The 12,795-nt window shown below is 41.7% G+C and overlaps 1 protein-coding gene across 7 annotated transcripts in view; it reads right to left on the reverse strand.

Annotated features, from left to right (window-relative positions):
• Positions 1-7,425, reverse strand: part of DMXL2 (Dmx like 2) — a 56,010-nt gene extending 48,585 nt beyond the window's left edge. For 5 of the 7 annotated variants that reach the window (XM_069798258.1, XM_069798254.1, XM_069798257.1 and 2 more), the window contains exon 1: positions 7,196-7,424. In XM_069798258.1, coding sequence (XP_069654359.1) covers positions 7,196-7,282 — 87 coding nt within the window. In that variant the 5' untranslated portion in view covers positions 7,283-7,424. Of the gene's footprint in view, positions 1-7,195 lie in introns of all 7 variants that reach the window. The other 2 variants (XM_069798252.1, XM_069798259.1) reach the window with 2 other exon arrangements.
• Positions 7,426-12,795: the final 5,370 nt, after the last annotated feature.

Raw genomic sequence — 12,795 nt, forward strand, 5'->3', positions numbered from 1 at the left:
ATTATTAGACCCAGTCTGGAAGGGAATAAGTTATTATTAAAATGAAATAGGATTATTTCCAGAAAGTAAGAGAAAGAAAGATGAGATTCTGAGACAAGTTCTGGCACTGAACAGAAAGTCTTTTAATTTTGTTGTTTTCCTATTTTTTATTTTGGAATTTGTTGCAAAACAAACTCCACTAGTGGTGTGGAAAGCTGGGCAGGCCAGCAAATGTTCACAAGTAGGAAGGAAGAAGATGGAGACCAGGATGTGAATGCCTATAAGTAGACAGGAAAATAAAAGCAGCTCCTCTTGTTCCAATAATTTATTCAGAATTCTAATTTTTACAAGCAATTGATTCTCCTACTATTACTTCAGAGGGTGAGCAATTAAAATAGCAAAGAATTTAAATACTCACCCTCTTTTCAACAGTCTGCCTCATAACTACTGATACAAACCTACTAAAAGACATGATTTAAATTGTTATCTAATACAGTAAAAAAAAACGTTACTGATCCACTTCAAACAAGGACTTAAACCTTTTGGATACCCTGTTTTTATATTGTTGGTATTGATAGCTTGACTTGCAAATTTCAAACCAAAGTAAACATAATTTATCACTAGTTGCAATCCTGTTAGCAGGAGATACGGATGTGTGTCTCAGAAGTGATACAGGGAAAGGAAAAGACTTCTCAACTTTAATTTCCTTATGGTTACTGTTCTTAAACATGCACGTTTGTGTGTGTGTGTATAGTTGATAATGTATGAAGCAGAAAATATTTTATACTTGGGTATGTCTGTTGACTCTGTGAAGCAAAAGAATTTAGTGTCTTCCTTTTTTAGTTTCTCTTCTTTCCTGTCCCCTATCCACACTTCTTATCATAGCAACAACGCAGTGTTTTCCCAGCTAATTATACGATTTAGCATATTTTTCTAAAGTTAAGTACAAAGGTCGTTGTGAATTAAAAGGGTGGTTTACAGTAGAATTTTTTCTTGAGAGAGAGAGATCTCTTTCCTAAGTGAAATCATTACTGTCACTCATATCCTTTCTACTCTTTGCCTGTGTTTGGCACTGCACCAACAAGTGACTCAGCACACCTAAATGTCCTAAGCCAACAGAGAGGATCTAGTCTGTTAGAGACCTTAGTCGGAACACGTTCCCAACTGCAGGTATCAGCCTTCAGGTTCTTTGAAGAAGTGCTGTCTCTTGGTTCTGGGGTCATTTTCTCAGTGTAGTTATATATTCTGAGAATGTGTCTCATTTCTTGAAAGTATGTTAAAGTATATTTACCTTAAATCTTAAATTTACGTTAAGAAGTACATTTATTATAACCCCACCTTTAAGAAAAGGTGTCCCCTTGTTTTAAAACAAGTATCCACTTTTTCACATTTATAGTCTCCAAATTTCTCAAAACATAAAAGGTCAGTATACTTTTCTGTACTGAAAGACATTTCCATATTTCACATTATACATCTAAATACACGTTTTCCGTCTGATTACTTTTATGAGGCTTTTCTAATACACTCAATATATTAATATGTTTAGACTTGAACAGAACACATTTCTACTAAGTCCTCTTCTCATTTTGTCCTTTCACTCCTTAAGCTGGTAATGCAGTTGAAGCACCCTATGTTGGCAAAGAATACGGTAGCGTCATAATATTTAACATTAGTAGTTCCTTCTTGAGGATTCGGCTGACAACATCTTCAGGGAGATCATTCATGCCACCACAGGTCTATCCTGCCAGAATAACAGTGGCCACAGGATTTGGGGAACTGACTAACAATCTGCATAGCCTGATAAAAGGAATGGAAAATTGGTAAGCCATACAAAAAGGAAAGATGGAAAAGAAGATGCTGAGATACTGTAAGGGATGGGAGCAGTACAGAGGTCTTAGCTAAACAGAATTATAAGCAGTCACTGAATGAAACAAGTGCAGTAAAAACCACCCACATGGAGTATCTGCCAAACCATTTCTAATGTCACTGATAACTTCAAAGAGAAAATTAAATGGAGTTGCAAAACTGCCAGAATGCAAGGATGACTTGCAGGATCCATAAGCAACTAATAAGCTGTAGTTTGCCAATGTCTGCTCTAACTGTCAAGATCTGGGACCACTGAAATGAACAATGACAAGGCTCTAATTTCATGCAGGAACACCAGACACAAGCAGGACATTGTGTCCTACTGTAACAGTTTATGCTATATCCTCAATTTTCAGATAATATGAAAGCAGCACGTGCATCTCTCTTTTTTAGCTGCCCAAGTTTTACAGTTTGGTTCTCTAATTTTAATATTGAGCACTGGAACTAACAGATAGGGAAACAATTATTCCTTCACATTCTCATCTTGTTTTTTCTTTATATAAGTAATTTTCTCTGTGTAAAAAATGATTCTTCTCTTTCTATAACCTGCAACTCTTTACAAGTTTGGCATAAGTGAAAGAGACCAGAAGTCCTCAAGCCCCAGTGTGTACTATTAGGGGTACAAAGACATTTCAAGATGGTAAATTATGTGGAAGAATCACAATCAGTCCACAGTGGTATTAAAAATGAAGTTCATAAACATTTAAAATTACATATATTAATTAAAATCTGTACTGAAACCTCAATTAAAGCCTCTATTGGCCTTATGGTACTCCTCCAGTATAACAACACTCATCCTTAAGTTTCTGGATTGGATAGTGAACATAGAAGATGCAGAAACTCCCCCACCTTCCTATTAGCGACAAAGACACCTGAGTTCTGAAACATTTCAAAACTGTCATCAGTGGACACAACACTTACACTTCCCTCCTCCCTCAGCTAAGTACTAGTAGAATTACACACACTTAATGAAAACCGCAAAATAACTGAAAAAAAACCCCAACCTGCTACTAGCCTGTGGGCTGTACAACAGGCTTTCCTAAATTGACATTTGAGATGAATTCATGATTAAATTCTTTATAATATGCTTACACACAGAGCTTCAGAGAAAAAAGAACATAGTAAGGATTCAGATGTTAAGTGTCTGTAATCCAGCTCACATAAACATGACACAGTGGAGAACATACAGATATATCTAAGTAGTAATAACAGGGATTTGCAAATAAGGGTTTTAAGAAGTAATTTTTCAAGAAGGATGAAGTAGAGGAGAACCCTACACAGCAGAGAAAACCTATTCTCAGTTGCTGTATCTTGTGGACATAATGGTGTGAATGAAGATTTTGCTGTTTTCAATGAGGTAAAAAAAGTTCATGTGGGCGTGGGAGACTTTCATCTGCAACAGCTTCTGAAATCCATTACATGAAATTCCAGGCCAAGTGTCAGTACTGGCACGGAAGATGCCAAGAAGCTTTTCCTTTTAAAAAATGAAAAATAATTAATTAATTTTTTTTCACTTCTATCATAAAAGTTCTTATGTAGAAATACCCCTAAAATCTGATATTCTGATTTTTCATTAATAATGTTTAGAGTTCTGTATTTTGTGCATTTAGTGATACCTCTTACAAGAAGTCATGTAACACTAGCCAGAGCATGGAGTTTTTATACTTCTAGAATCTAGCCTTTAGGTAATTGGCATACCTATGGATTTTTTATTTTTTTTTAAACCTAAACTGACATAGAAACTGCTACATTCTGTTCAGAGTTTCAGGGGGGAAAAAACAACCCTGAACTTGGACAAAAGGCAGAAGTCATATAAACAGAATCAGAACAGCTTGTCTTCTTTATTTGAAACTACCTTACTCCACATCACAGAAAGTCAGGTTGGTAACATAGATCCCACTCAGAGGTTAGGGTCAGTGACTGAAATTGGCTTAACCTAAAACAGCTGCTTAACAACAAAAACTAAATGAAATCAACCATGGTTTGAAAAATGCAGTTTACTACCTTTAAAAACTTACTAGCTGCCAGTTAGGCTATGAGGTTCAAATAACATACCCTTCTTCTGTCTAGGCAGGGTGTGTACTGTAAGGCCCTTCTGTATAAAGCTCAACTCTGACCTTCTGTAAACTCATTTGTGAAACACAGTTAACAATATTTGCTGAAATAAGAACATGAAGCAACAGCAATTTGAATTGCACACAGAATTATTACCAGAAATGACAATACCAGAACTTCTGTGATTTAGTACTTAAATGCTTTGCTTATGCAGCGTCCCTCTTGGAGCTCAAAAAAAAGGGAAGCTGAAGAGACTGCCTGGTAGCAAACAGCATTATGAAGCTATTTCGCTTCTAATCACCCTTCAAACAAGTTTCCCTGTGTATTACCCACTCTGCTAGACTGGGCATAATACAGCTACAACATCCACAAGCCAGTTTGTTATCCAAACATCTCTGTCCTTCATCCCTTATTTGGGAAATGCTAGATGTATGTCAGGATTGCTGCAGGCAGATGTGGGAGCATAGGGAGGAAAGTACGCTATGTGCATTTCAGATAAAAGACTGACAAAACCTTTGTAGACAACCTACAGCAACTGTCTGTTTCTTTGGATTTGTTTTGCTTTACGGAGTCACTAATACTTGTTTTCTAGCAGGTAAAGAAAAATTAATGCCAAAATTATTTCTTTTCCCCTTCTTATTCTCAGAATAACTAGATGACTTTTACCAAAGCTTTAAAAATGTTAAGGCAGAACATGTTATCATCTTAGCTCTAGCTACACTGACTCGGAAATTAAAAGCTTACCTTTATCCGCAACAAGGAGTCATGTAAACAAGCCAAGAGCAAACCATAGAGGAAAGGAAGGATAAAGAAGAACCTGAGAATTGCAGTGTCCCTAATCAGGTCAGAAGAAAATGTGTTCCTTCTCTCAGAATCCTAAGATTGCTGGAGTTAGGCATCTAAAGAAAGTTCACGTTAAGAGGACATTTCTTCTCCTCCTCAAAAAAGGAGGGACTAGCTCCAAAACTATTGACTAGTAAATACACATATACATGTACCCAAGCCGTTATTCTACTGTTAAGTGGAGTAACTTTAGCATAAGTGATTCATTTCTGCACACAAAAAAGTCGTATTTTCAAGTCCCTGTGATTAATCAGTCGTAGCAATTTTGAACTAGTTCTCACACTTTTTAAACGAATGCCTTAACATCAACCAAAACATAAGCAAGGACATGCGCATACAAACAATGGCTCCTCTGCCACAGCCTAACTTCATATGGATTCATATAGTACAGCACATAATGTGTAGATTTCCCTTCTTGCCTTTTACTGCTCTGCTTCTGCTGTGTTCTAGAGGCTGACAGGTATTGGGTCTTAAGAGCACGTCTACAGAGTCAGGCTCTATCACCAGTACAGATGATCTCTTGCCTAAAATGCAAATCCGGCTTCAGGATCTGAGTTAAAGTTATGACTCAAAACAGCTTAACAGTTTGGGGGGGATGAAGCTATGTCAATACAGCGTTACTGATGTTGACCAACAGAATATAAGGTTAGGCACTAACGAAAGTGACACCTGCAGTGGGATGGTAGACTATGATGCTACTGAGAGTCACACAGGCGACTAATTTCCTAAGAATCTGGATATAAGACCCCAAACTGCAAGGAGATGTTTTTTAGCTGTACAATTTACTATAGGATCAAGGTCTAGAACAACAGGAAATAATACCACAAATATAGAGAAAGGAGAAAAAGGGAAGAAGAAAGTTACAGATGTAGAAGTCCAGAAGATACATTTATTAAAACATACTTATCCCTTTAGTTCCTTCTTTACTGTATTATAAAAAATTGGATGCAGCAGCCAGAGAAGACAGTGAGGTCTGTTATATGCAGTTCCATAATTAACATGCTACCAAATGATTCTGCATTTTTTTTGTAAAACATGACTTTGGTTCTTGGGAAATTGTTGTATAAACCATAACATATATTGTTATTCATTTTTTATGTTATCAAAACTGTTCTGAGAATTAGCATAAAGTTGTCTTTTGTAATACCAGTTGACTGACTTTTCAAATCGTCACAGTAAAAAGAAACATTAGAATATGAATATGAGTAAATGACTTCTTATATAAATATCAAAAGTAACAGAGGAGGTCCCTTTAATAGCAGTATGGCTGTATAGCAGCAGATCAAAGAAAATAGACAGACATGGCACCTTTTATTTCTTAAGGCTTTTAAGCATCCATTACTGAAATTAGACATCTGTGATAATCTAAAGTAAGCTTTAAATGTTTGACAAGCCTGCTGACAGTTACCTTACACTAAAAATGATGATTTGTATCATTTAGCTTGGAATTGGTTGGTGCCTGGGATATAATCCTATAAATGTTAATATAAAATCTAATGAAACAATTTATTCCCATATAATAACATACTGATTAGATGACAGTGTGCAAAACATTGCATAAGCTGATCACTCATTAAAATCAGAGAAGCATATCATAAGCTAAAAAAGCAGAAATTGACATTAGAGTAGACAGAAAGGGCCCGTGGATGCTAAACTGATTTTATTATATAAACTACTGGACTCTTGAAATTTCCTGAGCATATTTCTTTCGATTTCTTTTCTGTTCCAGCTTAAGAGGAGCATTTGACAAGTTTGTGTTTTATTAACCACAGTAATTGCAGCCAAACGGTCATCAATAGTGGACAGGCTTCTTGAGAAGCCAAGCGGAACAGGCTACGTTCTCTTTGCAGGAGGACGATGCACACACACACACGAGAGAAAAAAAAAAAAAAAAAAAAGAGTACCCAGCAAAATGTGGGGACGCACAGTTCGGGGGTTTCGCTGGCTCCCTACTCGGATTCGGAGGATCCGCGGAGCGCTCGCCAGAGGTGACGGCTGCACCCGCAGGTCCCAGCCTCCATCTGCAGCGGCACCCCGGGAAGAGCGAGCAGCAAGGCCCCTCCCGGAGGGCGTACGAGACGGTGACGCTCCGCGGTGGGGTCACGCCTGCCTTCTCCCGAGCCCTGCTGTCCGGGAGCGCCCCGAGGCCCCACAGGAGCGCTCCCACCCCACCTACAAGTAGGCCGGCTCTCACGCACCGGCCCTCGGCTCGGCGCACCGCCCCGAGGCCCCCGCTCGTAATCCCCGCCCTGACCACCGCGCTATTTCCGACCCCGGTCCGAGGGCCCGCAAACCACCCTGCCCGCACCCCGCCCCCCCCCCCGGCAGGTTAATCCCCTCCAGCCCCTCCCACCGCTCTCCTCGGGCCTACCGAACGCCCTCCCCCCTTCCCCCACTCTCGCCCGCCTCAGCCCGGGCGCCCCCGCCTCTCCCCTGGCATCGCCACCATTACCGTGAAGGGGATGTCCTCGACGCTGCCCACCGAGTAGCAGTTGTCCCCGGGGTTGACGGCGCCGGTGAGCACCTGGTGGAGATGCATCGCGGCTCCTCCCCGCTCTCCTGGGGACGGCAGCGCCGCGGCCGCCGCCTCCGCCGGCAAGGAGCGAACGAGACCCGGATGGCTCCGCGCTCCCGCCCGCCTCGCGGGCCGAGGCCCTGCTCGCTGCCGCCGGGAGCGCGCGGGCGGGCGGGCGCGAGGGAAGGAGGGCGGGCGGAGAGGCGACGCACGCGCGGGGCAGCGCCTGAATCAGGTGAGGCGCGCGCAGGCACCGCCTCTGCGCGAGCAGCGGCCGTTGAGAAGGGCCGTTGTGCGCGCGCCCGCGAGGCAGTTAAAGGGCGGGGGGAGGGTGGCACAGCCCAGCCTGTCAGTGCGAGGCCCGCCGCGAGGGGCTCGAACCGGCAGCTCCCCGCGCCGGGCAGCCTGAGGCGGGCAGTGTCGCGGGGCAGAGAGGAGAGCGCTAGGTTTAAAAGAGAAAAAAGGGAGGGACGGCTAAGGAGCCGGGGGATGCGGTGCGCTCGGCTGATGCCTCGAGGTGAGACGGTGGCAGGGCGCCGTACGGGGGCGGGAGGGAGGAGAAAGAGGAGTCGGGGGGGGGGGGAATGGGGGTGGATTTATCTGGTGCTGCAGCGTTCCGGCCGTGAGGCGGGCTGGGGAGGCGTGTCCCCCGAATCAGGAGCGGTAAGTGTGCTGATAGGGAAGCGTCTCCCGTCAGCGGAGAGGCTGGGCAGTGCCTCGCTGGCTGGAAGTCCGCAGCTGCACCGGCGAGCCGCGCCAGCATAGCGGGCTGTGAGGGGGTGTTCTCAGGCGGTCAGGTGCCCTGCGCGCCGCCCGTGCGGGCGGTGCGCTGCCGGTCTCGCACTTCGGCCTTTTATTAGTTATATGTAGTACTTCTGAGGGTGGTTTGGGTTTTTTTCCATTAAGGATCCTCACGTTTGGTCCTACCTCCAAGAGCTTATGAAGCTCTTGGGAATCCATGAGCGTCCCACCAGCTGCCAGTGATGCTGCCTACAGCGGGTACGCGGAGCCTACCAGCAGCTGCTGGCCAGTGTGCTGGCTGTGCAGCGCCTATTTGATCGTTAAGGGGTTATACTTTAGTTATCGATTCAAGTATGGGGCCGACGTTACGAGTCAGAACTGCTTTGTGTTAGTGAGAAAGAGACGATGTTTCAGGGTCGTTGTAAATTTCCATCCACAGAGGGTTGGTGAGAAAATTACCGGTAGTTGATTCTGAAAGAACACTACGAGGAGGTGGAGGACTGCCATGTTTGATTAAGGTGTTTGGTTGCATTTTATGCACATAATGTGACCTCACAGAAAATACGGTGAGGCTTTTGCCGCTTTGTTTGTAATAACTGCCAAACAGTGCTGAAAACAAAAGCCTTTAAATGTGCCTATCCATTTCCATCTCAGAGGTGTGAAGAAGGCTGGATCCTGAAAATTGTTTGGAAGGGATTCTAAACTCTGAAGGGGAGTGAGAATTACTCTGTATGCAGTGTGTCATGACATAAGGAAGATTCTCCATTTTCTTGTACTAGGTCAATATGGCAGTCTTGCAGTTGTACCACTGGTGCAATAACTGAAGCTGCAAAGCTCAATCTCCTTTAAAGTTTATGGCAGTTTCGGCTGAGTCAGGACTGCGGGATTCATCTCGCCTTATACTGCTTCTTGAAAGTGTACATCTCTTACAGAATAAGTGAGTTTACGCGAATGTAGAGGTAAATGAAGACATACTCAAGTTATCCTTGAATAGAAAAAAAATGTTGTCATCGTAACACTTAAGATTTTTATCTACTCCCATGCTTGTTAAAGACAATCTCTTTTTAAAGGGAACAGTAGCTGGGGTGAAAGGGGAAAAAAACTTTTTGGTCTTCTGTTGACCTGGTTACGTATGAAACCACTATGTAATGTTCATATGCTTCCACTGATACTTACTATTCCGTAACTTTTCTGATTGAAGGCTCTTCCACGTAGTATGTATGCTAACTTACAACTGATATTTATTTTTTCAAATGCATGCAACAAGACTTAGAGGCAAAAGCAGTGTGGTGTGTTTTTTGGGGGGGGGGTTGGTTTGTTTGTTTTTTTAAATGGGTGGAACAAAATCCAACTGATGTCTGAAAAGACAGCTGGCTTTTGAATTGGCACAGGCAGTCATAATATTAAGTAGGATGATAGGAGAACAGTATGATCTAAAGGAAAGCATTTTCCTTCCTTAGGTGTAGTAAAGCTATCTGGTTTTGGTAGCAAAAATTCTTAAGTGAAAGCAGAGAACCTGCAGGATCAGTTCAATCTTCCTGTGTAACAGACATGATGAGGGAGAGTTTGGGTTTTCAGCCCAGTCTTCTGTTACCTAATCCGAGTAAGACTGCCAGTAACTCTTGGGCATGCCAACTGTGAGAAAGACTTCCAACTTATTGCTTGGGTTGGTGAGAAACTTTTCACAGTGTTTGACTTGTGTGGTACTCTAATTCCACTGAGACTTTGCTGTGGGACAGAATGTGTGTTATCCTAAAGCAGGTAACATTCCTCTTTAAAGTAAAAATAATGCTAAATTATGGGTTTAACAGTAAAATACTTTCTTTGTGGCTGTGGAAACCTATAGACATGGCTAACTCTGTGCACAGAGCTTTGAGCAAGAATCATTCTGCAAGTATCTGCAGATAAGGCCTTCACATTCTTCCTGAAAACAAATATTTTCACCTGAGTTTTGCTGACATTGTTTTATTTACCTTAATTGATTCTTCCATGTTAGTGACTTAAATACCTCACATTAAAGTAATTTTCATTGCATGTAACAGTGATTTCTGTGTCCAAGAGCATGAAGCAATCTCTCGTGTGTGTATATATATATTAAAAAAATAAAGAAAAAAAAATCCAAGGAGCCTTCATTCTCTTAATTTTTCCTTTAGTTCTTGACTATCTTGTTTCTTTGTTCAATTAGTTTCCTTTCTTTTTAACCCTAAGAAAAAGTACCTGCAGTGCTTCTGCTGGAGTCTGCCCAGGAATTCCCTGCTTTGGCTTGAAGTTAATTGGAGTTGTGGGAGGGGAAGCTCTATTACCTCAGGAGAGTGGTTGCTGTATAGAACCAAAAAATCTATTTAATTTATGCTAATAAGCTGCCGTTGGAGCTGTCTTAAGTGGAGCTTTAAGAATGTGTTAGGAAGGCAGAGGGTACTTTGCTCTTGACTCAGTCTAGCAGGATGCATTAGATGATCTCTCAAGACCTTGTCTGCATCACATATGAGGATGACTGTCCTGGTTTGCCTTCTGCATCTCCAACTACAGGGAAAGGAAAAAAATAATAAATATATAGGTATTCAAAGGCTGAGACTTTAATCTTTTCTGCTGCTTCCAAAAAGAGAGGGAGGCAAAGGAAAGATGTCCAAATTTAGAAAACAGACACTGAACTATGCAGATCCTATGGAGAAATAACTTGGTTCTATTTGCTGTAGGAAGAAGTATTTTCACTTGGCAAAATCAGAAGGAAATACCATGTTTTGATATAGAAACCATGATTATATGTACAAAAGTCTAACTATTTTTTCTAGATTTGCTTAGGGGTAAAAAATAGGAGAATTTTCTGCTTTTGGCAAAAGGTGGAGTATTTTATGGAAAGGGAGAAAATTCAAAAGACTTTACTATGGAATTTGCATAGAGAAGAAATCCTAAAGCACATGCAAAAGAAATGTGTTGCACACAGCCTAGGGAAAGAAAGCATGACTCATAAGAGGCATCGTGCAAGATAAATGCCTATGCTGGACTGCCTTTTTTTTTTCCCCAAAGGTGAAATGCTGCACTCCAGCCTTGGTATCTTGAAACCTGAAGAACACACCCTGTTTCAACCACTCCACCAGTTTTCTGTGCTCCTGAAGGCCTTTACCTTTCCACAAGAAACAGACAGCTTCTGAGCACAATGCTTTTATGATTCTGTGAATATTTTCTTCATGATCCATGATGATTGTCTCAAATCTTCACTGGGTTTTTGAATAAATTGTATTTTTCCCTTAAGAAAAGCTACTTGCCTGTTTTTCTCTAGAACTCAAATTCAGCTGTTAATTTAGCTTGGAGAACATCTGTATCAGAAATAGTGTGGCCAGCAGGAGCAGGGAGGTGATTGTTCCCCTGTACTCAGCACTGGTGAGGCTGCACCTTGAGCACTGTGTTCAGTTTTGGGGTCCTCACTACAGGAAAGACATTGAGGTGCTGGATCATGTCCAAAGAAGAGCAATGAAGCTGATGAAGCATCTAGAGCACAAGTCTTATGGGGAGCGGCTGAGGCAACTGGGGTTGTTTACTCTGGAGAAAAGGAGGCTGAGGGGAGACCTTATCGCTCTCTACAACTACCCGAAAGGAGGTCGTAGTGAGGTGGGTACTGGTCTCTTCTGTCAAGTGGCTGGAGATAGCATGAGAGGAAATGGCCTCAAGTTGAGGGAGGGAAGGTTTAGGTTGGATATTAGGAAAAATTTCTTTACTGAAAGGGTTGTCAGGTATTGGAACAGGCTGCCCGGGGAAGTGGTTGAGTCACCATCCCTGGAGGTATTCAAAAAGCACATAGACAAGGCACTTCAGGACATGGTTTAGTGGGCATGGTTGACGGACTCGATGATCTTAAAGGTCTTTTCCAACCTAAATGAATCTATGATAATATCATGTTCTTCAATCGATGAGATGGAACACCTGTTCTCTGCTGTTACTTTCTGAACTGTAATGCAGGGTTTTTTTGCTCTACCTTTGTTATTACTGATAATAACAAGATTTCCTCCGAAGCAATCTTAATTTGTGAACTGTTGTTCATTGTGTGCTTCTGTAGAAGACCTTAAAGGCATTCACCTGTGAAGGATGGTCACTTCTGTACTCCTGAAAAGACCTTGCTACAGGACAATTTTTGCTTGGATATTTTTAAAAGATCATGTTCATGGAAACTGACAGTCTTGGTTCCTCAGGAGTATCTAAATGCTGAACACTTTTGACAGTGCATAAGTGTGTAAACTTTTCCCCCTGTCTGGACCCTTAGTGGCCTGTAGAGTCATCACCCACACTTTCAATTTTAAATGATAACAAAATAAAAACCAATAGCATTAAAAATTGCAGTAAAAATGAAACTTTCAATAATTCTTTTAAACCACAATCAGGTACTCATGGAGGAAAGAAATAATGACTAAAAATTCTAATTCCTTAAATGGTGGAATAAGGAAAAGGGCAGATAGTTTAAACAGCACAGAGGAGTTGAGGCACTTATGAAGGTGCTGACTTTTTCCATGGCTAAGGAGAAAGCTATGTCTAGGAATGCTGTCTGTTAATTCTCTTCAGAATCTTCAAGGTTTTTGTTTTCTTGCTAGTCTGTCTAAACATGATGGCAGTTCCAGACCGGTAGAATTTTTTTTAGGAAGTGGGGTGGGATTTTTCTAAGAAATTATGGAGTTGTTTGGTGATTGTTCAGTTGTAAGTACTTAGATGCTAAGAAAGCAGAGACAGAATAAACATAAATTACTCCTAGTAGTGATATCTGGCATGACATTGGACTTTAATGACATAACATTAAGTATTAACTA

The sequence above is a fragment of the Haliaeetus albicilla genome, chromosome 12 (assembly GCF_947461875.1).
Source record: "Haliaeetus albicilla chromosome 12, bHalAlb1.1, whole genome shotgun sequence".
NCBI lineage: Eukaryota > Metazoa > Chordata > Aves > Accipitriformes > Accipitridae > Haliaeetus > Haliaeetus albicilla.